Source organism: Phalaenopsis equestris, unplaced genomic scaffold, assembly GCF_001263595.1.
Source record: "Phalaenopsis equestris unplaced genomic scaffold, ASM126359v1 Scaffold000397, whole genome shotgun sequence".
In the NCBI taxonomy this organism is placed as follows: domain Eukaryota; kingdom Viridiplantae; phylum Streptophyta; class Magnoliopsida; order Asparagales; family Orchidaceae; genus Phalaenopsis; species Phalaenopsis equestris.
The window spans coordinates 121,286-143,788 of NW_018164839.1; the positions used below are offsets into that span (position 1 = coordinate 121,286).

A 22,503-nucleotide genomic window follows, 5' to 3' on the forward strand; every position below is an offset into this window, starting at 1 on the left:
TAACCTCAAATCACAAACTAAAATCGGAAGACGGGACTTACATACTATCAAGATCAATAAAGTCTGATTTAACCAACAATGCAGCAAGTCGATAAAGGCCAGAAGGCACTGGAGAGCTAACTTCAATTCTTTGATAGTACTGGAACTTAAAGCCCAATATTTGGGCAGCGTGTGACTGACAAAAAGATAAGCAAAATAAAATTATCACTGAAAAAAGGAAAAATAATTGCAGATATAATTAAAAACAAGAGTTACCTTAGGAAAAATAGGAATGAGACTATAGAATATGCTATTGTCATGATAGAGTTCAAAACATTCCAAGACCTGTTTTAATTCCAGAATTTCAACTTTGAAACAAGTTAAATAGTTTAATTACAAATAAAGAACAAGTAATTATAATAACACTAATTACAACAGCAATCATTCAACTGAAAATTATAAATATACAATAATTGACAACATTTAAATTTAGTTAGACGCTGAAAAAGAAAAAGCGTTAAAAAAAAAGTTTTAAGCACAACTAAATGAAATTACAAAAGAGCAAGGTTGGTGCACTGAGAAAGTATGCAACTTACAATGTCAAAGACACGATTTGGATCCAAATCAAAGTGTCCAATCAATGACTGCCAAAGATTAAAGTTTGAAAGAAATAGTAGGCTGAACAATCACACTAGGAATGTTAAAAAGCAAATTTTCTCACCTTAATTAAGCTGATTGTACCAGAAGATGTATTCTGGCTGACAGCATCTACACCATTTTGACAAAGAAGAGTAACCTATAAAATTAAAAATCAAAGGATAACCAATATATCCAAGTTCAACAATGAGATCAGAAAGGAATCAAACATGCATGGTGACATATGATGCTCTTTTATCACTTTACTGGTAGAAGCAAAACAAAAATACTCAAAGTTAACCAAATTCATATCTTTAAACCATTGAGCTTAATATTAAAGTCATGGCTTTCAAAATAACCTATGTACGCAAGATATAAAAACAGACATAAAGAAAAGAAAATCCAAGCCCTTCTCTTCATGATTAGTGAATGGGGTTTAATAGATCGTACTAGGCATTCAAACGCAAGTTAGTAGAAACTTGTTTAGCAAATGAATAACTGAACTGTGATATGTCAAATTGTTGCTCATTACCATTTTAACAGTATAAGCTAAACTCAAGCTCATCGGTTTCCACTTAGCATATGGTATACCCCTTTAAAACATAAACTTAGAGCAATAATTCTGATATTTCAGGGAAATAAAAACTTTTTCAAAGAAATTTTAGTGCAGAAGATTGTACTAACTGCACCAAATACACAAGCAGGGATGTAGATTTAGAAAGGCAGTGTGATACAGAGCATGAACACTAAGTTGGCTTGGGCTGTTTTCAAAATTTGCCATGAGCTCAGATTGCAATGGAGACAACCTAACATTTGCTCTTAAAAATGCCCTCAAACAGATTCAAAAGAGAGACTTTTAATACAACCCGAGTAAGACAAAAAATTCTTAAAAGAAAAATGAGCAAATAAAATTAAGTACGGCCTAGACCAAAATAGTTAACAAGAATAGTCATTAGTCGCTGAAATGCTTCATAAAAAAGAATATCCTGCAGTGATCAAAGAAGGCATGAATATAACTTTGATTAAATTTGTATAAATCATTAGCATAAATCAACAAAATTGGTAGGAAGCAGAGGACATATAATTATGATATAACATATCTCAGTAAAATGTGAACACCATGCTTACAAGCTTGGAATAGCCCTCACTTTCTTCCCTGAGGAGGTTAAATTTTGTTTGTTGATATAGAAGGCGTGTGTTTATTCTGACCTGCAGTTTGAAAAAGCCAATCATAAACAACAGCGCATGCTACAAACAACAAATCAAGAAATAAAGCAAGAAGCATAAATCTGTAGAACCAGAGGGTTACATTTAATTCTAGAATATCATTTTATTTCTTGAATTTAATTTCACTTAATGTCATTACAAAGGTACAAATACTTGCACAATCATCATCATAATCATCATTATCATCATCAGCCTATCCCTACTATTTAGGGCTGGCTTTATGAAGCATCATTATTCATTCGTCCTATTTGGCAGCTTGAAATGTTAAGCCTACTTTGTGCTTTTTGTTCAAGAAATCTATCAAATTATCATGGTCGAACCACTTTTTTCCTTGATCTCTTAACTTAATTTTATCAACCATCTTACTTATGCATCTTCTACACTTCCTTGTCCATGTTTAAACTATGCTAGTCAATTTTTCATCAATTTATCTTCAATAGATACTACTTCAGCCATCTCTTTAGTATAATCATTTCCTAATCTACCCTTCTCAGTTTTTTCTAAATATTTATTATTCTAAATTTGCTTGCACGATAAAAATGAGCAACAAAATATTATACAAATTGCATCATATCTGAATTCTAGAATTCATCATCGGAAAGTCAAAAGTAGAAATATCGGCCTAAATGATTTTTGACGGCAAAAAATAAGATAAAAAAATCACAAAATAGTTCCTCTAAATGTATATTAAACAACAACAGTGAAATGCACAAAATAATAGTGTTCATTGTCTTGGTATCAATAATTCAAAATTTCACGACATAAAGACATAATATATGATGTATAAAGAAGGGATGAAAACGCAGGGAAATTGAACATCCAAAAATGGATTTTGGCTTCAACAGAATACAACACCAAAAAAGATAAACCAAAGCATGTATACTATATGCATTCATACTTGTATATTACACTTCTCTTCGACATGGTAGATTTATGGCACTAAGCTAGCTAGAAAATAAGCTGTTATAGTTTCAGAAAATGCATTTCTCTTTTAGCTAAAAGCTCTGTCTAAGTCTTCATTGATATGAATCTCATTTCTATTTTTTACGCGGGCGAGCACAAAAAGAACAATTGTGCTAATGTGTGCTTATCAAACACAAATAAAAGCATATACCCACAAATTCTTACATACTTGTACGAAGAAACTCAAGGAAAAAGGAATCACAAAGTACAGAGCAAAATAAGAGCCTGAAAACCCAGCCTTACATTTGCTTAGCATGAAGATTTTTTTTTCAGGTTTGAACCTATCACTTTTGAGTCACACTACAGAAATAAAAATAATGCATCTAAGCTTGTGTCACAGCTAGACCTGTTGGTAATATAAAAGCATGCATACGATAAAGTGGTATACTGAAAACTGTCAAATCTCATTGACTACTTTTTGAAAATTTTATTGTTTAATTTGCAAAATTAGAATAATTATTTATGTTTGCAATATATTCTCATCATGGATGATATAATAGTATTTTTAAAATTTTCTATTCTTCCTATTTGTTTATCAATAAACCTTTGTATTCGATTAATAATAAAGAACAAAAGTCTTTTTCCATAACATGGTATCAAATATAGGTAATCCAGCCTTAGTCATTCATATCTCCGCCAATCCTTATCCACAACCTCACGGCTCGTCTTATCCTTCAAACTTCTTGCCCCAACATGTCGATCCTCAATTGTCTCTACCAACCCATCATTGTGCATTCCTTAGTGATTGCTCGTCCCACATTCACAAACTTCCCACCCGTCCTTGAACCTGATTTGCATTACCGCTCTGCATTTACTCCGTAGTCCCTCTCGACCACACCTTCCAATGTGCTCCCATAAACCCGAAACTTGTGATCTCATTGGTTCTAATGAGTCTCACCACATAAGCCACACAACCATGCTGTTTCGCTCGAGGGCTTGATGATTCATGTCTCTACTCCAACCTATTCCTCCAGCCTATCTATTGGCAGATCTGTTAAACTCAACGATACTCATTATCTCGTGTGATCTAAGACTTTTTATTTCCTATATGAATTTATGAGATAGTCATCTTAACTCTCCACCTCCCAAACAAACAGACACCGCCAAATGCATCAAATAGCAAACTTATGACTGTTTTCACATGGACGCTCAACAACCTTTGAGCTCCCTATGGATTCAATTTTTAGGTTTCAATAGACTGCCAAAGGAATGCGTGTCTTTACTTTCAAATCATTTTTTTACAATAGTTTGACAAAAAAAATTGGGATTACTACAGAACTTTGAAAAGCAATTGGGATGAACTTAAAATATCACCTAGGGTTTTCAAATTCAGTTGGTAGGTCGGGGTTGGATTTTAACAAAAAATGACTCAATCCAAAACTGCTTGTCGCAAACCCAACTTGAACAAAAAGCATGCCAAGAAATCTAACTCAAACTCGGCCGGTGTTCAACCCAACTGACCCAAACCTAAACCGTTTGACATGTTTAACATACACATAACTAGTTGGGTCAATTTTGGGTTAGCGAGTAAATCTAAATCTGTTCAAAAAAATTAAATGGCGGCAGTAGTGATGACTGCAGCAACTTGTGTAGTGAATTTAGAAAACACTGAATTTCCAAATACACCAAATTTTATTTAAAGCGGGAGTTCCAAATTCATCAAAAGCTTTACACAGTATTTTAATTACATTTAATACATCCAAGTTTTAAAATTTCGTGCATTTGATTTCCATTATTCCCGTAATGTGGGCAGCCAAATAGCTCCTATTACTCAACTTGATATATACGTTATTGTTGGTATGGTTAGTTAACATAAGCAAAACCCACAGAAGAAACAGTATGCATCCAAAAAAATCTACATAAAATAATTTAGCTGAAATACAAAATTATTTTAAGGGTTGAACCTTATCCTGTGATTGCTCTATTGAGAATCATTAGTTAGCTTTAGGATATCGTACGTTTTTGGTAAAAATTCTCATAGCTTTGGAAAGTAATAAGCAAACCATTATAGCTAGATCCAGCGTTGAAGTTGAATACAAGATCATAGCTAATCCCTCTTACAGCATGATGTGGCTAAAAATTCTTTTAAAAAAATTTGGTTTATCTTATAACTAAGTTTATTTTTCTTAATAATGGTAATTAGACATATCAAAATTACTAGATATCCTATCTTTCATAACAGAAACAAACATGTTGAATTAGATTTAGATGGTCACTTCATCTAAAGATATTGTCCCGCATAAAATATACCATCACTCTATACATCTCCAGTGATAATTAATTAGCAAATATATTCACAAAAGCTCTCATCCCTCTTCATTTTTTCAATCCTTGTAATAAACTAGAGTTTAATAATGCCCAATCTTGCGATAGTGTTATCCTAATAAAGAACTAACTAATTTTGAACTGTTTTTCTTGCATAGAATAAATCTTCATAATTGAAGCTAATCTAAATTTATATTTTTGTTTTTATGTTCCCTTTAACACTGTTATGGTGGCATCTCAAGCCGCGGATGCTAAAAATAGAGGGTTGTATTAGGTAGTCAACAATCAACATAAAAATTTTATAGAAAAACTATGACTTGAATAGTTTAAGTCATTATATCAATGCTAGGGCGCTCCCTGTATTTTATGCATGGCATGGCCTAAATACAACAAACAATGTGCAAGGATCGCTACACTGACGCTCATGTATAGTGTTATATAAACAAGGGCTCCCACATTATAAACGGATGCAAACAAATAACTTAATCTATGAAACAAATATAAGGATATAAACTTGATATATAGGAACTCATGTTATATTATCTTAAAATATAGGTACTCAAATGGGTAAATTAATAAAATTAGTAGACATTATGGTTCATAGGAAGACAAATATCTTTTACATTAAAAACACTAAATGTGTTTTAGAAAATGTTAAAAAGATTGATACTTTAAATTTTATACTTTAGTATTCAAATAGGAGTCGACGTAAAAATGATGTAAGTGTAATTATAGATAAAAGTTTGAAAGATTGTATTGCTAAAATTAATAAAATTGGTGATAAAGTTATAATGACAAAGATTGTCCTCCATACTAAGATTATTATTGTTATAAGTGTATATGCTCTCAAAATAGGTTCAGATATATATTCAAAAGAAAAAATTTGGAAAGACCTAGAAAAATTGATATAATGGATACCTTTGAATTTGTTAGAAGGTATCTGAATGAACATGTAGGCAGAATGATAGAAGATTTTAGAAGTTTTCATGGTTGTTATGATTTTGGATTGACTAATAAAGAATATAGAGTCATATCGGATTTTGTTTTAGCTTATAATTTTATTGATATTAATATTTTATTTGTGAAAAAAATGAGTGTATTATCACTTATAAGAATAAATTTAATAAAATACAAATTAATTATTTCTTTTTACAAAAATATATAGTGAAGATTATAAAAATTATAAGGTCATTCCCAGTAAAAATTTAAATATTGAACATCGATTACTAATGAAGGATTGGAACATAAAAAATATAATCAAACCTTATAATAAAATTAGATGAGGACATTTAACAGACACAAATAAATTTATTTTTGAGTAAACTTCAAAATCTTAAAGTTTTAGATGTTTATTAAAAAGTTATTACTATGTGGGATAAAATAACGAGTACTATTAAGCAGACTGCAGAGACGTGCTTTGAGAATTTAAAAAAAAACCATTATTAATAACAATAGTTCATGGTGAAATAATAGTGTGCAAGAAATGATAAAAGATAAGAAGTTTTGTTATAAAAATTAGTTCGGATGTAAAATCTTGAAGAATCGAAATAAAAATAAGATAGACCATAGGGAGTCCAAAAAAATAATTTATAAAACTAAGAATTCTATTTTTAATGATCTTTATAAGAGATTAGATATTAAAAATGGTAAAATATATATATGTATAAATTAGCCAAATAAAGAGAAAAAAAAAGATAAAATTCAAGTAAAGCGTATTAAAACTGAAAATCAAAAGGTTTTTTTTATATAAAGATATTCAATAAAAGTAGGGTGATATTTTGATAAACTTTTTAATGAATATTCCGAAAATATGATCGAATTTAGTGATCTTAATATCGTAAATAATAAAAAAATATTTTTTTTTCTGTCAACGTATTAGTAAAATAAAAATTAAGAGTTGTAAAGAAAATGTATTTGAAAATAGTAAAACCTTATGACAATTCAATAGAAGTGAAAATGTTCAGAGGATCTGAAAATTTCTTGACTTGCTAAACTTTTTAATATTATTTTAGAAACTAAACAAATGTTTGATGAGTTTACAAAGTGTATACTGGTTCATATTTTTACGAATAAAGAGAATGCACAAGAGAGTGTAAATTATAAAGAAATTAAATTAACGTGGCGTACACTAAAGCTATGGTAGAGGGTACTTGAACATAGGTTATGATGTGATACAAAAATTTCTCAAAAATCAATTTAAATTTATGTCGGGCAAGTCTACTATAGAAGTTATAGATTTATTGAGAGGATTGATGGAGAAGTACAAAAAGAAGAAAGATCTACATATGATTTTTGTTGATTTAGAAAAACAATTATGATAAAGTTCCAAGAGAAATGGTATGGAGAGTTTTAGAAAATAAATGTGTTAATATTGCTTATATTCAAGTCAATAAAGTTATGTATACTAGAGTTGTTACTTGTGTTCGTACATAAGAAGAACTGACAAAGTATTTTCCTATTTCAGTTGGATCATATCAGGGACTAGCTTTAAGCATAGATATTTTTGCTTTAGATATGGATGTTTTTATTGGACATTTACAAGAGGATGTACCTTGATGTATGTTTCTCGTTGATGATATCTTTCTTGTGAATAAGACTATAGAGACTTCAGAAGAAAATTGAAATATGGATATCAACTTTAACATCTAAAGATTTCCATTTGAGTGGATCTAAAACTGAGTACATGGAATGTGATTTTACTAGTAGTAGATCTAGTGACGGAGTTGTAACAATGGGTGATTAAGTAGTTAAAAAGAGTGAATGTTTTGAATATCTTGAGTCTATAAATGTTGATATAGATGGGGATGTTATTAGTAGAATTCAAGCTGAATGGTTGCAGTGGAAGAATACATCAGGCCTACTATGTGATAGAAAAATACCATTTAGACTTAAAAGAAAGTTTTATAAGATAGTGGTGAGACCTGCAATTCATTGTGGTGCATAATGTTGGCCTATAAAAGACAAGCATAAAATTAAGTAAGTGTTACTAAGATGAGAATGCTCGGGTGCATGTGTGGCTTTACACTTAGAGACAAAAAGTGAAACAAATATATTCATGAAAGGGTTGGAGTAGATCCAGTGGCAAACAATATAAGAGGGTCGACTTAGATGGTTTTGTCACATTAAACGTCAGTCATCTAATGACCCATCAAGAGAGTAGATGTTTTATATTTGACTTATGTTAAAAAAGGTAGAGGTAGACATAAAAAAAAATTTGGGAGTGTTGTATAAATAATGATCTTAATTTATTAGAATCAAATGAAAATATGACACTCAATAGAGCACAATGATGCAAAAGAATTCATGTAGCCCACCCCACTTAGTGGGATAGAGGCTTGTTGTTGTAGTTATTATTGTTGCCTTCATGTTCCCTTTGTTTGAATATATATAAAAATATGTACACAAACTTGTATTCAACTATTAATATACTACAAAAACTCTCTCCAATACAAGAACTCTATAATTCTATTTAAACTTTCAAATTACGACCATTTCAAGTGGAACATCCTTCTATGCATTCATAGAGGGCATAAACACAAGACATGATATGACAGCAACAGAAAAGTATATCATCTTATTTTAAAATCTATATAACTATTAACATTGTCTCAAGTTGTAATGCAAATCAAACATGCAATTTATGACAAAAATTTGAAAAAATTACATTAAAAAGATCGTACAATAAAATCGCAACTAAAATTTCACTGAAACAAAATCCCAAGTCTTGAATTTGAAAAAAAAAAAATTGAAAACGATTGATTGTGCCATAGTTTATCCTAGCATAAGAAACAATGAATTAATTTGTTAGAAGGGAGTCATCTCATCATGCTAGTTGTCGCTCAAAAAGTCAACACTCGCACGCATTAGACTTCTTCCATCTTGGCTTTAGAATTTGAAACCCTTCTATGATAAAGTACTTAGCAAGAAATGAAACCTGATTTTATGATAAATATAGCAAGAATTTAATTCGATAAAAAAATTAGAACTTTCTTGTTTTTCTCATAGATACGATAACTGAACCGACATAATTGGGCCCAAGAGAGTAAAAACATCAGATGAATTTGATTCAATGCAAATTAATGTGCATGTTATGTTATAGAATGTATTTTTTATGTTGTTTAAATGGATCATATTTTATATTTTTTTAACAAATTAAGAAAATAAAACTGATTATAATATTGATTATTCTTTCAAATAATAAAATTTTGGGCTATTTTTCTAGCTGAAAAATAAAAAAAATGCATTTTCAAATGTCAAATAAGAAAATAGGGGAGCTAAAGGGCTTAGAAAGTGGAGCTGAACAGACATTTCATGATTAAATCTTATTGATTTTACTCTTTGTTGCTCATAAATTTTCTTATAGAAAACAGTAAGGCTTTCCTAGATTTGCATGCATTTAATAATAAACTATACTTCATGAGACTTTTAAACATCTTTGAAAGAATTTACATGCCTGTGTATGGAAAAGTTATAAAAGCTTCATGTTGTTGAATCATCTATTTAAAAATTTATTTGTAAATTATAAAGTCAATATCTACAACTGTTGAATAATTTTAACTAAGTGGTTCATTGGTATTTACATAAAAATGCAAATTAAAAGCAAAACTATTAAGGTAATAATATTGTATGTAAGTTATAGTTTGGTTGGTTTGTTGTTATCTAGAATAAATATTATTATCGTCTCTTAAGATAATCCAAATACATGATCTATGTTAGCTTATTCAAAAATAATATTTATTTAATCATCTTATTGTTCAAGACAGTATCAAACTAAATGTTATTTGTTAATGTCAAGAAAAAGTATCATATTATACTAAAAATTAATGAAATAAATAGCTCATCCCTCCACACCGTGTTGACCTCATTTTGAGGTCATTACTATTTTTCTTAAGATCCTAGGATCTAGCTCTAGGGATTCCTATTGACCATCTTAGAAAACTAGAATTGGAACCCACCCTTTTTCAAAATTTCAGTCATCTCCTATTTCTCTTGTGATGTCTCACATTGATGATCTCAAAACCATCGTCCTATGATCGAGTGGTAAAAGACTATCATGTGAAGACTCAGGGGGAAGTTCCTAATAGGATCTCGAACCCTAGGCAAACCACTTGAGGACTTTATCACCACACATGTACACCAAATGCACAAAATTTACTAAATTTAACAAGATCGGACTCAAATTGAGCCTAAAAAATGGGTGAGAATACGAACTTCTCCGGACAACCTCCGACGACAAAACAGACCGCGTCAGTGCGTCCGGAACGTCGGAATTACCTAAAAAAGATATTCATTTTCGATATGCTATGACGCATGAATAAAAGGCACAAATCAAATTTTATTTTTCAAAATTTTTGATATTTTTATAATTATATCACTAATTATAACCTAATTTAAACCTAAACCCTATTTACACTTCTACGCGCACATTTGGCCTTTCGTTCGACCTGTCCTGTGGCTCCAATCCTGTGGCTCGAACAGGAGTTGCGCTCGGCTCGTCTCCCTATCGTCCGTATCCTAACTCTCGTGTGAGATCCACGCGGCCACCTTCTCCTCTCCCGTCTCTTCCCCTTCTTCACCTGGCCGTTCGATCTTTCGGCTCTCCAATTATAGGGAGCAAGCTAGCCGACCTTTCTCCTTCTCGAGGTTGTACGCTCCCCCCCTTTATTGTGACGATTCCGTCCCTGTTATTCTATTCGGCCATGAAGCGGTGGTTGGTGGCTCTTTCCCCTCTCCTCTGCCTATAAAAGAGCTTCATAAAACACTGTTTTGTTTTTTGTTGAAAAATTTTTTGAGAGGAGAGGCTGTGTTATTTTACTGTGGGAAATCTTCTCTAAATCTGATTCTCTCGCGCTTGGAGTGGGGAGTGCTCTTGGCGTGTTGTTTGCCTTGCCGAAAATCCTCTCTAAGTTAAATTTTCGGGTGCTTATGGTGTGGAGTACTCGTGGTTGTTGTTTCTTGAGGTCTTTAGGAGGAGGATTACCGTGGGAGTAGTTTTCTTGAATATGTCTTACAATTTTGCTTTAAATTTGCATAAAAGAGGTATTCTCCTTCTTTCCTCTATTCTGGACTGTTTAGGATGGCATCTGAAAATACTTCTTTTCTCTTCTAAAGCATGTGGAAATAAAGTTAAAGCTTATTTTGAGATTTAAGCACGGATACTTGCTAGAATCAATTAAAATGAAGTATAATATAATTTTTTTTTCTCCTTCTTCTGCTAAAAAATGCATGATAGATAAAATGTTGGAACATTCCAATGGTTGCCATGAGATAATAGCCGCCTATTTGAAACACATGCAAAACGAAATGTTGGCTCGAGACTTAATTCTTAAGCTTTTTATTATTATCCCTTCTTCGAATACATGTTAGAAATCATTTTTATGGTTTGGAAAATATATTTGGGGCTCGTTTTTTTTTGTCTTCTTGCTACTTGTTCTAATACATGCTGGAAATCATTTTTATGGTTCGGAAAATATATTTGGAGCTCGGTTTTTTTGTCTTCTTGCTGCCCCTTGTTGGAATACTTGTTGGAAATCATTTTTATGGTTTGAAAAAATATATTTGGGGCTCGTTTTTTTTGTCTTCTTGCTGCCCCTTGTTTGAATACATGCTGGAAATCATTTTTATGGTTTATAAAATATGTTTGGGACTTTTTTTTTTTTGTTCTCTTTGCTGCCTCTTGTTCGAATACATGATGGAAGTTATCTTTTGGTTTTGAGGATTAGTTTTTCGAGCTACAGTTCTTGCTCCTCTTGTTGCCCCTTGTTCGAATACATGTTGGAAATTATCTTTTAGCTTTGAGAACTAGTTTTGGAGCTGTAGTTTTTACTTCCCTTTTTGTCTTATTTGAATACACTTTGGAAATTATTCCGTGGGCTCGGTTTGCCCCTATGTTGGGCTCGGTTTGCCTCTTCCTTGGGCTCGGTTTGGGTTCTTCTTTGGTGATTTATGTTGACTGAAATATCTTACTGGTTGGACCATTCTTTGGGCTCGGTTTGACACTTTTGTTGGGCATGGTTTGGTTGGGGTCTCCTCTTTAATGCTCCTCCTAAGATTTTTATTGGTAATCAAGTTTGTCATCCAAAAATTGGTGAATTCCAATATCCAAAAATTCGTGAATGTTTAATTTGAGCGTTGTCATGCCTTATGAGATGAAGGTGGGTTCGGTCCTAGTGATCTATAATAGTTTGTACATTCACTCTCTTATGCATATCAAAGGCAATGTAATGCAACACCTATGGTGGTTTCCTTTTTGTTGCCTTGGTCGTGAGTCTTACTTGGTGTTTGCTGCCTTTGTGGTCTTCTACTTTGCCCCTACCCGTGAGCCTTATTGTTGTGATTTGTGTTGGGGTTGGTTGGGATTTAATTTGTTTCTCATTTTATCCTGGCCATGAGCTTTTTCCTATGGTCCTTTTTATGTTAAGGGTGGTTGGTTCAGGCTTAAATGTGTGGTGGCTTTTTCCTCTTGCTATCCTTACCCGTGGGCCTATGCTGTGGTGGCTTTTCTCTTTTGATTGCCCCTACCCGTGGGCCTATTCTGTGGTGTCTTTTCTCTTTTGATTATCCCTTTACCCGTGAGCCTTAACTTTGTAACCTCTTCATGAAATATGTTGAGCTGGTGGTTCCCCCTCTACTAGTTAATTCCTCTCATCTTGTGAAATATGAAAGGTTCTTGAAACTTTAATTTGGGAAATCATGAAGTCGATATAAGTTGGATTCGTGGATGGATTTGAAAGCTTATAAAAAATGTTTGGAAAGGCAATTTCAAAGTTTGGATAATAGAGATATCATATTTAGGTTCAAACTTGGACAAGTGAGTTCATATGAGTGATGGAGCTTATGAGTACATTGTTATGTTAGTCTTGAGCATCTTAAGTCTGCTTCAATCTATTTGAAATAAAGTTTTGGAAAGGATACCCTTCACGGGTTGATCCAATTATAAAATTTTTTTGAGAAAGTGATATCATTTTTGGATTGATTTAAGGATCTTGGGCTCTCTTTTAGGCTACTTTGTACAGTTTTGAGGATTGTTTCACCCTTTACTCTTTTGATCTTTTGGGTGAATCAGTTCCTCCTCTTTCTCATCCCCATTTTATTCTTTTTTTTCATTCCTTCTTGGTCATTGTTTCTTGGTTCGGTTTTCTGTGCTTATGTCCGGTACATAAGTGCTCATGTATAGTCTTTTGCTATATGTGAAGCCATCAAGCAAGATCGCAAGTAGGTTGGTTTTATTTTGGGGCTTAGGAAGATGATAACAAAGGCACGTCGGTGATATGGCTGAATGATATCTCATCCTACAACATCAAGACCCAATCCTGGGACATGATGAACTGTAGGATGAAAGTATCATTCACCGATATAAGACTAGCGGGAGACCCGTACCTTTTTAGAATGTTGGTGATCCTACGTCCGACGGTGTAATTGACTCGCGAACAACTAATTCTTTCCGAAACTGATAAGAACAGATATAATATTTATAAAAATATTTTCACTACAAAAATTAATCCAACTTTCCTCTTGTATGTCTGAAATCTATATGCATACCAAAAATAATATATTTCAAATATGTATTACAATTTGGTTGTCCACCTGTTGATCACTTGTTTTGGGCTAAGGAGTACCCTCCCAAGTTAGATTTAGTAGGACATCCTTCTAGTGGAGTGTCGGGCTTTATACATCTGGGTGGTCGAGTAGTCTTTGACGTCCCTCGAGTACAAATATATTATATTTGAGCCTAGCCCCAACCTAAGTGCTTGTGGTCCCCTATTTTTTGGATTTTTCGTATGTTTTATCATAATTTTTGGAAAAAACATTCGCGGTCTTTTCTTCAGGATTTCTCCCGAGGTTTTGATAGTTTTATTTGAATTATTAGTCGTCGATTTTCCCGAGTTTTCCACCGTGAATTATTTATTGATTTTCTCGAGTTTTTCCAGGCAATGTTTCTTTTGTTTAAACAGTGAATGCTAGCTAGCTTAAAAGAGCAGCAGGCCTCCTAGATATATAGGTTTGATTTATATTATAGCATTTTATTTCATAGCATTTTTTACTATTCTCCTAACATGTATATTGTTCTTCTAGTACGTTATATCGTTCTCCAGTATGTGATACTGTTCTTTCCCTTTTACTGCACACTCTACTGTCTCTTTTTCATATATGAATACTACATGCTTTATTGTTTTGATACTCACTATACCTTAGTATAAGAAAACTTAGTAGTTATATAGGAATTAACACTGAACCCGAAGGTGCTACGACGAAGAGCTTGGAGCGAACATGGTGGGTAGCACGATGAGGAACAACTTCAAGATGGATCTGGAACATCAAACCACATTCATAACACTGATCACTTTCCTTAGTTTAAATAACAACCCATAGAAGTTCGAGGTGGTTTGTTTAATGCAACGTAAACCCTCACATATCACATTTAGGCTTTTGCACAACTCTGGTTGTGCAATTATAAGTCCTAACGCTTTAGGATTCCGAGGTTACCGTACGTTACGGTGTAAATCCTTCTGTATTTTTAGGCTATTTGCACGATCAGATATCATGCAAATATATGTCCTAAATTCTAAAATAAATTGCAGGATTAAAAGATTAAACAACATCATTTCAAAGGCATAAATCCAAATAATAGATTGGGAAGTCACCGGGGTTTATCCTAGATCTGTGACGTTCCCTACTTTTAGTTCATTTGGATTCTTTAAAATAATTATTCCTATTTTGAGCTACTCTCATTTGATTTTCCTATATCCAATCTTGGAAACCTAAACTTTCAAATTTTGAAGGCAAAACCACTTATCTTAATCGAGAGTTTTCTTAAGTGACCCCGGTCACTTAGGATGTAATTAACTATAGGGGTTTGCCTCTATAGGGAACTTAGAACTCGGATAAAATAAACTCTATTGAATCCTTATGTTAGATAGGGGAACTTGTTGGTCTTATATAAAATATTTCGCAGATCAAACGGATGTCACAAATTCTTTAGTTTAGGTGATTGAGTTCCTACTACAAGTGATATGTTTATTCTTCGGAATAAATGTATTACTTGTGGTATCGCGCTCATTCATCCAACTTATTCAAAACTGTGAGACCCGTTTGATCTCACCTATTCGAAAATTAAAATGTTACCTTCAAAGATTATATTTATATTTAAATTATTTTCATATCTACAAAATTACATCTCTTTTTCAACAAAAATCATTAAGGATTAAAGTTTTAAAATTAAAATTAAAACGGCCGACACACCCATAAATAGTGATGTGTGATGCCCTCAGCTCCTCCACTGCATGAAGATGTCAAATGTGTGAGCCTCCCACTATTCTTGTCCTTCCTCTCAACTCTTCTTTGTCCATATCCATCCACTCTACATCTTGATCCATCCAATGCTAACACTTCGACCCTCAACATTTACAATTCTTCATTCAAGGTTCATATCTCTTCTTACAATTTTGCCAATAGTATGCTTTCCCAATCCCACCCATAAATCTCATTCTTGCTCCCATCAAGGATGCCAATAGTATGCTTTCCCAATCCCACTCATGAGCCTAATCTCTTTTGCACTTTTCTTCCTCTTTCAACACCTCAACAGTTGCTCTAGCTATAAATAGTAACCTACATCCACAACCTCCCAACCCAAAAGCTTCAACACCCTACCTCTGGCTACAAACCCATTTTGTCACATGTATAAACATAGCATGACCACCGACTCAAGCATAACACCAACTACATCGGCTACAACATATATAATTTATGTAAATCATGCTCACCCCATTATGGTATATGTCAAGGTCACTCATACCATTATAACATACAGTAGAGCAGTAGAACAAGCATAATAACCTTTTTAATATAAAGAATATGAAAAATTTATGGAGAGATGTTGTCCGTTCACAAACTCAATGAAGGCATGTATTAAATCTCCTCACCCAAACATGCATATATCTACTCGCAGCCATTTCCATGACATGAATAGTGCCTCACACTAACATGACACGTAGATCTACCCTCAACCATTTCTATGACATAAATAGTGTCTCACAATACCATGGCACCTACAGAGGCAAACATCATTTCTTGACATAATAAAACCAAAGAAAAATGAAGAAAGACACAAAAAAGAGAGCAATTTTTTCAAATCAATTGGAAGATAGACTTGTCTCTCTCTATCATTGAACAAACACTCAACTCAATTAGTATGTTGAAAGCATTCTCACATGTTGCAAGCCCCTTACGTTCCAAATCGGCTGCAGGCGATACCAAAGGCAAGAAACTATTCATCCACAAGCGTTGAGAACCTAGGACACTTTTTACCAATGATAGATTCTAGAGTCACCATCCCCACTTGGAAAAACATCAAAGCGATATGGTGAATTTAAAAGGTACAATGAAGGGACAATCTTTATTTTTTTTTATTTTTTTTTTTTTTACAGGTACCCATGCAAAGCTTTAGAAAAGAAAAAAGAACCTCTTCTCCCGAATCTATAAGATCCTCCAAGATATTAATGGGATCAGGGGAGCTAACAAGCGAACTACAAACTCCTAGCAAGTTGATGTCAAAAAGACAAAAGAAGGTATCTTTAAGATGAAGAAAATGATAGGCTTCTCAAAAAACAAAAAAAATAAAATAAAATAAAAATAAAGCTTCAAGATAAGACTGATACTCCGAAATAATCAAATTTTGCGACACCAAAAATATTTGGGAATTACAAGCAAAGTTTTATTGTAGAAAGCTCCTAATGGCAAACTCAAAAGTTTAGTCATCCGCTTACAAAGTCTTACAACACCAATAAAGAAAGAAGAATTAAAAAAAAAAAAAAAGAACCCCCCGTACAATTGTTACTACAATATGAAATGTGCACTCTAAAATAATTGTAGTCACAGAAAGAAAGACAGATGGAGACCATCTTAGCGTGGCACCTACAAAATAAATCTCAAGTACATCCACCCTCAAAAGAACCTAATGGCACCACAGAAGGTCTAAACCACCATCTATAATCCCTCCATAGAAAATAGTCAATTTTTTTGTAATTTATTGAACTTACTTTTATGGTATCCGTTATTTTTTTTATCACAAATAATTGAGTCATTTGTTTATTTAACTACAGAAATTTAGTTCTGCTAGTTATTTCCCACACTTTTGTATACTTAAGTGTTTCTTAATCTATCACACCTAGCTTTAACTGTTTACAGCTCTGCTAAATGTTAGATACCAGTTCGAATAATGAGATTGAAGCTGAAAACAGTTCAAGCATTGAAGATTCTGCATTAGTTAGAAGCAAATAACAAAGTGAACTGAGAATGCATACCTCTTTAGACTTCAAATCATTAGCTTTTAATTTAGATAGTTCAGATTCCCATAAAAATTCTTCCTGCAATGACAAAAGACAACATTAGAATGTGATGATAATAACCAGTTCAGCATCAAAATAATACATAATTTCTAAGTTTGTCACCTCACAGCGCTCCTGTAAGAGCCTAGATGGAACCAATGAAGAGTCAGCAAACCATTTTGCCTGCATCAAAAAATCATGTAAGAGGTCCAAAGCTTCGTTAAAGCCTGATAGACTATTAGTACTATACTGTTCACCTCAGGTGCATTCAAAAGGACAAGGAGGCGCAATATTTCAGACTACAATAAACATCAGTAAAGGATGCATACCAAATCTTATTAAAGCAAGGTGGTGCCTTAATTTCATATAAACTTCCAACATGTACTAAATTTTATTTAAAAAAGGTGGAGCCACAAATTCTATACAGAATTCTAACCAAATGATAGTTTTTTTTTTTTTATAAAAAATAAAAGATAACCTGAGTTCAAGCTTCCTTATATTTATTGTACACCTCAATCATATCTTTTTTTATTTAAAAAATACATTTCTTTTTCTTGACAACATTTTGTACCTTTTCATTAACCATCAAGTTTCTTAATTTTTGCAAAATCTATCAATCAGATCTACTAGAACTTTTATTGCAATCATCTTAATGTAAATGAAAATTTATACCACGTTAAATTTGGATCAACTTTAAAGTTAAACTTTGTCACTCTTCACACTATCTTTGAGGATTAACCACTCAATTCAACCTTTTAAAGTTCTGCCATCTAATTGCAAAGCAGCTATGTCTTCCCTTCAAAGTATGTTTTCTTTTAGTATGATAGCTTCACAAATATAAGCAAACACTAGTCTATTCTTAATGTTCAATAGTACAAGATCATATGCTACTTGGATATGTAAGTGCTGAAGTAAATTGAATGAGCTAGGCCTAGTCATGTTCTTTCTATATCACTCAAGGAAACAAGAGGCATATGTACAATCCCCTCATGGACCCTAGGCATGCCATCTTCCAGGTGCATGATCAAGAAGTGCAATCCATAATCACCCCCCGCATTGCCACATAAAACCTCTCTAAAATATTTCAAAAAATGAGACTTCCACCATGGGATAAGGCATTGATTACCAATTAAGTTCCATGTCATCATGTACCCTTCCACTTTTTAGTCAATTCAACCTTTAAATTATCCAAAAAGGAAATTCATACAAGCTTGAGCCAAAAAGTAAAAGGGAGTGATATGGCAAGTTATTCATAAAGCCTACAATAACCCGTATTTTCTCAGTTTGCTAGATAGCACCATGCATGCAGAATAAGAAGTTCAAAAAAATTGGTACTTTGGCTTAACTTTCTTATAGAAGAAATCATAGATTCAAAACTAAATCCAACTAAAACAAATTGCATGGCTGTTAACTACTATAAAAACAAATATTTTTATCACGATAAATTTTTAAATAAAGGCATCATTATAAGATATACGTAATCCATCATGAATTATTAATGAAAAATACTAGCATACCATTTTTGTAAGGCGGTTGCGGTACTCTACAGGCATTGTGAGCTGCAAGATAAGATTACAGTGATACAATATGAGAAAAAATCTGACCAACACATTCAACTAAAACACAATAAGAAACGATAATATTTGGAATGAAGATCAAAGTGGTACATCAGCTATTGTAATAACATGAATGTGAAACTTTTGTAGATAACATAGGTAAGAGAAAAATATGAAGTGAAGTATAAAACTATATGTGATGATAGAATAAAGGAGGGAAATAAAGAAAAAAGGATGACAATCAGTCAAAGAAACACTACACAAAGAATATGATTGTTGCAAGGGTATCACGTAATTGTGATGAAACATTTACAATAGGTTTAGGCATTCTCAGTACATTTACAACAAATAAATGATGTTAAAACTGCCGTAAAATGAAAAACTGGTATGAACATAAGTTGGAAAATCAGAGTTGGATGATAAAAGCTTGGGGTGAAGTAGGCAAACAGAGGAGTGAAAGGAGGTAGCAAGCTGAAGAAGCCTCACAACAAGCAAAAACAGCATGACAATTCAATGACATCCTAAGAAAAACAACTATAACATGTACACAAAAATTTAAATTTCCACAGAAAATAATAAACAGACAAAATGACCACTTCGGAGGATTAAAAAAAAAAGAATAATACAGGCATGTTGAAAAACTGAGAAACATAGACAGTAAATAGCCACAGATACATTACAGATACCCAAAACTACTTTTGGTTTAAGAAATAGAGATCAAATAGATAATGAATTAGGGCAGCTTTCATATGAATACGTACAAGTTTAAGGAATAGAAATCCATACACAAAGAAACATGCATTATTAGTCAAAACTTCGCTGACTCCTCACTAGTGACTCTTTAAGGTACTTTGATTCAATAGTAACCTCTTGATGCTCCAAAGTAAGTCTATAACAAAAAGATATAACTGATTCAAAAAGATTTTAGGAACTTGTTTGGAGGTTCCTGAATGATCTATCAATCAAATAAAAAAAAGTATCCCAAGAGTTGTTTCTAGTTGTACATGAATTCTCCTCTCAAAGACTCAAATTAGGTCTTCATCTAGTTCTACAACAAAAATTTTACCATTAGTTTAGGATTACTTTCTTGGTTAACAAAAAATAGGGTGTTGAATGCCACTTTTAAAATGTTGCAAATAACAATTAGAGTTCATTTCCCTTCTCTATGAGTCGCAATCAGATCTAGAACACAGCAAAAAAAGATGGCAAAGGAAAGGGCAATCAGCAGCTAGATAATAGAAAGCATCAAAGGCTGTAAGAGGAAGGAGGGGTGTCGGCCACTCTAAAAGTAGCAGAAAGTAGGAAGGCTGATGCTAAAATTTAGGATGTTGGATAGGCTGGCAGCTATAGAAGAGGGAAAGGAGAAGAAAGAGGGTTTTGAAAGGAATTTTAGTGGATTTTTGTAGCAATAATCAAGCACATATATAGGTAATTTTAAAGCAAATTAAAGTTAAATTCAAGTCAATCTCATCCTTAACTAACAACACAAATCATGCAAAATCCTATCATTCTCAAAAAGACTCCAAAAACACAAGAAACTTTTCTTTGAATTCAAAAATAACTCATTTAGTCCTTTATATAATTGGTCGAGCTTATAAGGCTTTGGCGAGCCACCTCAACTCTATTATCCCTTGATCACCATCCAATGGAATATATTTCTTGCATCCTGGTTATGATCAAGCATCCAAACAACCTACAAATTTTAGCGAACTTGACTACAATCTCAATGGTACAATTTAGGAATCACCACCACTAGCTATATTCATCAACAGATTAGGTCAACAAAATCTTAATGAATTCAATTATTTTTCTCTCTTCACAATCTAATGCCCAAGTTACAATCATTCTTAGTCTAATTAAGCATCCAATAGATATGATCCCCATATCATATTAAATATTGCAATAATAAATGATTGCTTACTCCACCTACAACGACCACCCCAACCCATAACAATGATCAAAAAAACAAATCATTATTGATTAAAGCAAAGGGATTTACATACATACAGCACAGTTCCTAATATATTCATATATCTAGTACAAACACTTTCATACTTATACAACATAAAAAATATTTCAAATCATATAAAATATACCACAAAAAATTAATTTTCCTTAAAAAAAATAAATTCTTATGCACATGTTTTGATGTCATTATTACATCAAAGTGTTATGTTAAGTACATATAAAATTTTTGGTGTTAAATACGTAAATATATAAAAATTATGTGGTGTGTATGTACCCCCTTAAAAGAGATATACTGTGACCATGAAGTAAATTGTGTATTTTTTTAAAGCATAATTTAGCTTCTAAGGTAATCACCAGATTGAAAACTTAAGAATCAACCAAACGCATGCCATAACATTTCATGTTATTAGGCATGCCTCTAAAAAATAGAAAAGAAGCACAAGCTATGATAGTATATCATTCAAATAGCCTACAGGTTTAACAATTTTAGATTTGTGAAGATAGAACAAAAAGCAGCAAAAGTTAGTGACACAAAAATGAATTAGAATTAGGGTAATTTTTCTTTCCTTAATATAAATACTTTTACTAAAATCAGTTATAATACTTTTTACCTATATTTATGTTATTGGATATTGTATTACTGATTCTCTCCTCTTTTGAGTGTGCAGCCTTCTTCTCCTTGACGTGCTATGTACGTAGATTGATTAAGAATAGGTAATGAATCCTCCTCAACGACTATACCTCTACCTAGCAATCGGCTTCTCTATTCTTACTATTTTTCCTCCAGATAGATGTTGCCCCTTCCTCTCCCAAAAACACCTTGATTATTCCATCTCATTTTGATTTCCTTGCACCCATCCAAACTTCCTCCTAGATTCCTAAACAACATCTAGACAACCCCAGATCTAACTCAGTAAGGTTGCTTCCACTATAATTCAATTTTAAGGAAACTTATTGGCACTCAACATGCCAACACCGCAACGTTTGGCAAAAAAGTTAGCATAGTTCAAGAAATTGTCTTGGACACGATTGTTACATAGCATTTTGTGTTTTTGTGTTTTTTTTTATTTTTATTTATTATTTTTTTTTTTTTATGAAGAAGTAAGAAAATTTAGCGTCCCCTCACATTGAATGAGTGCTAAAAAGACCGAGACACTACCATCAAAGAATATATGTCCTTAACATTTGTGCTCGTGGACTAAAAAGTATTCTTCAAAGTCATTATAGAAATGGCTAAATGTTACTATGAAGGCTGTGCATCCTAAACAAATTCGGCAAAAATAAATACATCATCCTAACTCCATGTTATGCACTCCAGAGGAATTCAAAGAGCATCGCACATTAAGTTCCACCTTAAATATGTCAGCATGTAGTTCTTTCATAGCTTTTTCATGCAGAATTGCTTGAAAAACTAAGATAACAATAAAACCTGGATTCCACATGAATCTGATCCTTTTCAGCAAACCCCTAAACTCACAAAAAGGTTCCAACTAAAATTCAGGAAAATTATAGTTGTCATAAAAAAACAGTGGCGGAATATAGCTAAATTGAATATTCTCTTTCAGCTCAGTAAGTAGCCTATT

At 32.7% G+C, this 22,503-nt stretch overlaps 2 protein-coding genes across 2 annotated transcripts in view; both read right to left on the reverse strand.

The window, feature by feature from the left end:
• Nucleotides 1-18,955, reverse strand: part of LOC110026713 (THO complex subunit 2) — a gene marked incomplete at its 5' end in the record, with an annotated part of 81,850 nt that extends 62,895 nt beyond the window's left edge. Inside the window, 8 exon segments of the mRNA XM_020727780.1 lie at nucleotides 42-175; nucleotides 256-324; nucleotides 576-623; nucleotides 701-775; nucleotides 1,744-1,824; nucleotides 17,373-17,435; nucleotides 17,520-17,579; nucleotides 18,914-18,955. Of these exon segments, the coding sequence (XP_020583439.1) occupies nucleotides 42-175; nucleotides 256-324; nucleotides 576-623; nucleotides 701-775; nucleotides 1,744-1,824; nucleotides 17,373-17,435; nucleotides 17,520-17,579; nucleotides 18,914-18,955 (572 nt within the window).
• Nucleotides 18,956-22,209: 3,254 nt separating this feature from the next.
• LOC110026709 (THO complex subunit 2-like) overlaps nucleotides 22,210-22,503 on the reverse strand; it is a 13,456-nt gene continuing 13,162 nt past the window's right edge. The window contains exon 10 of the mRNA XM_020727774.1: nucleotides 22,210-22,410. Within this exon, the coding sequence (XP_020583433.1) occupies nucleotides 22,210-22,410 (201 nt within the window). The remainder of the gene's footprint in view (nucleotides 22,411-22,503) is intronic.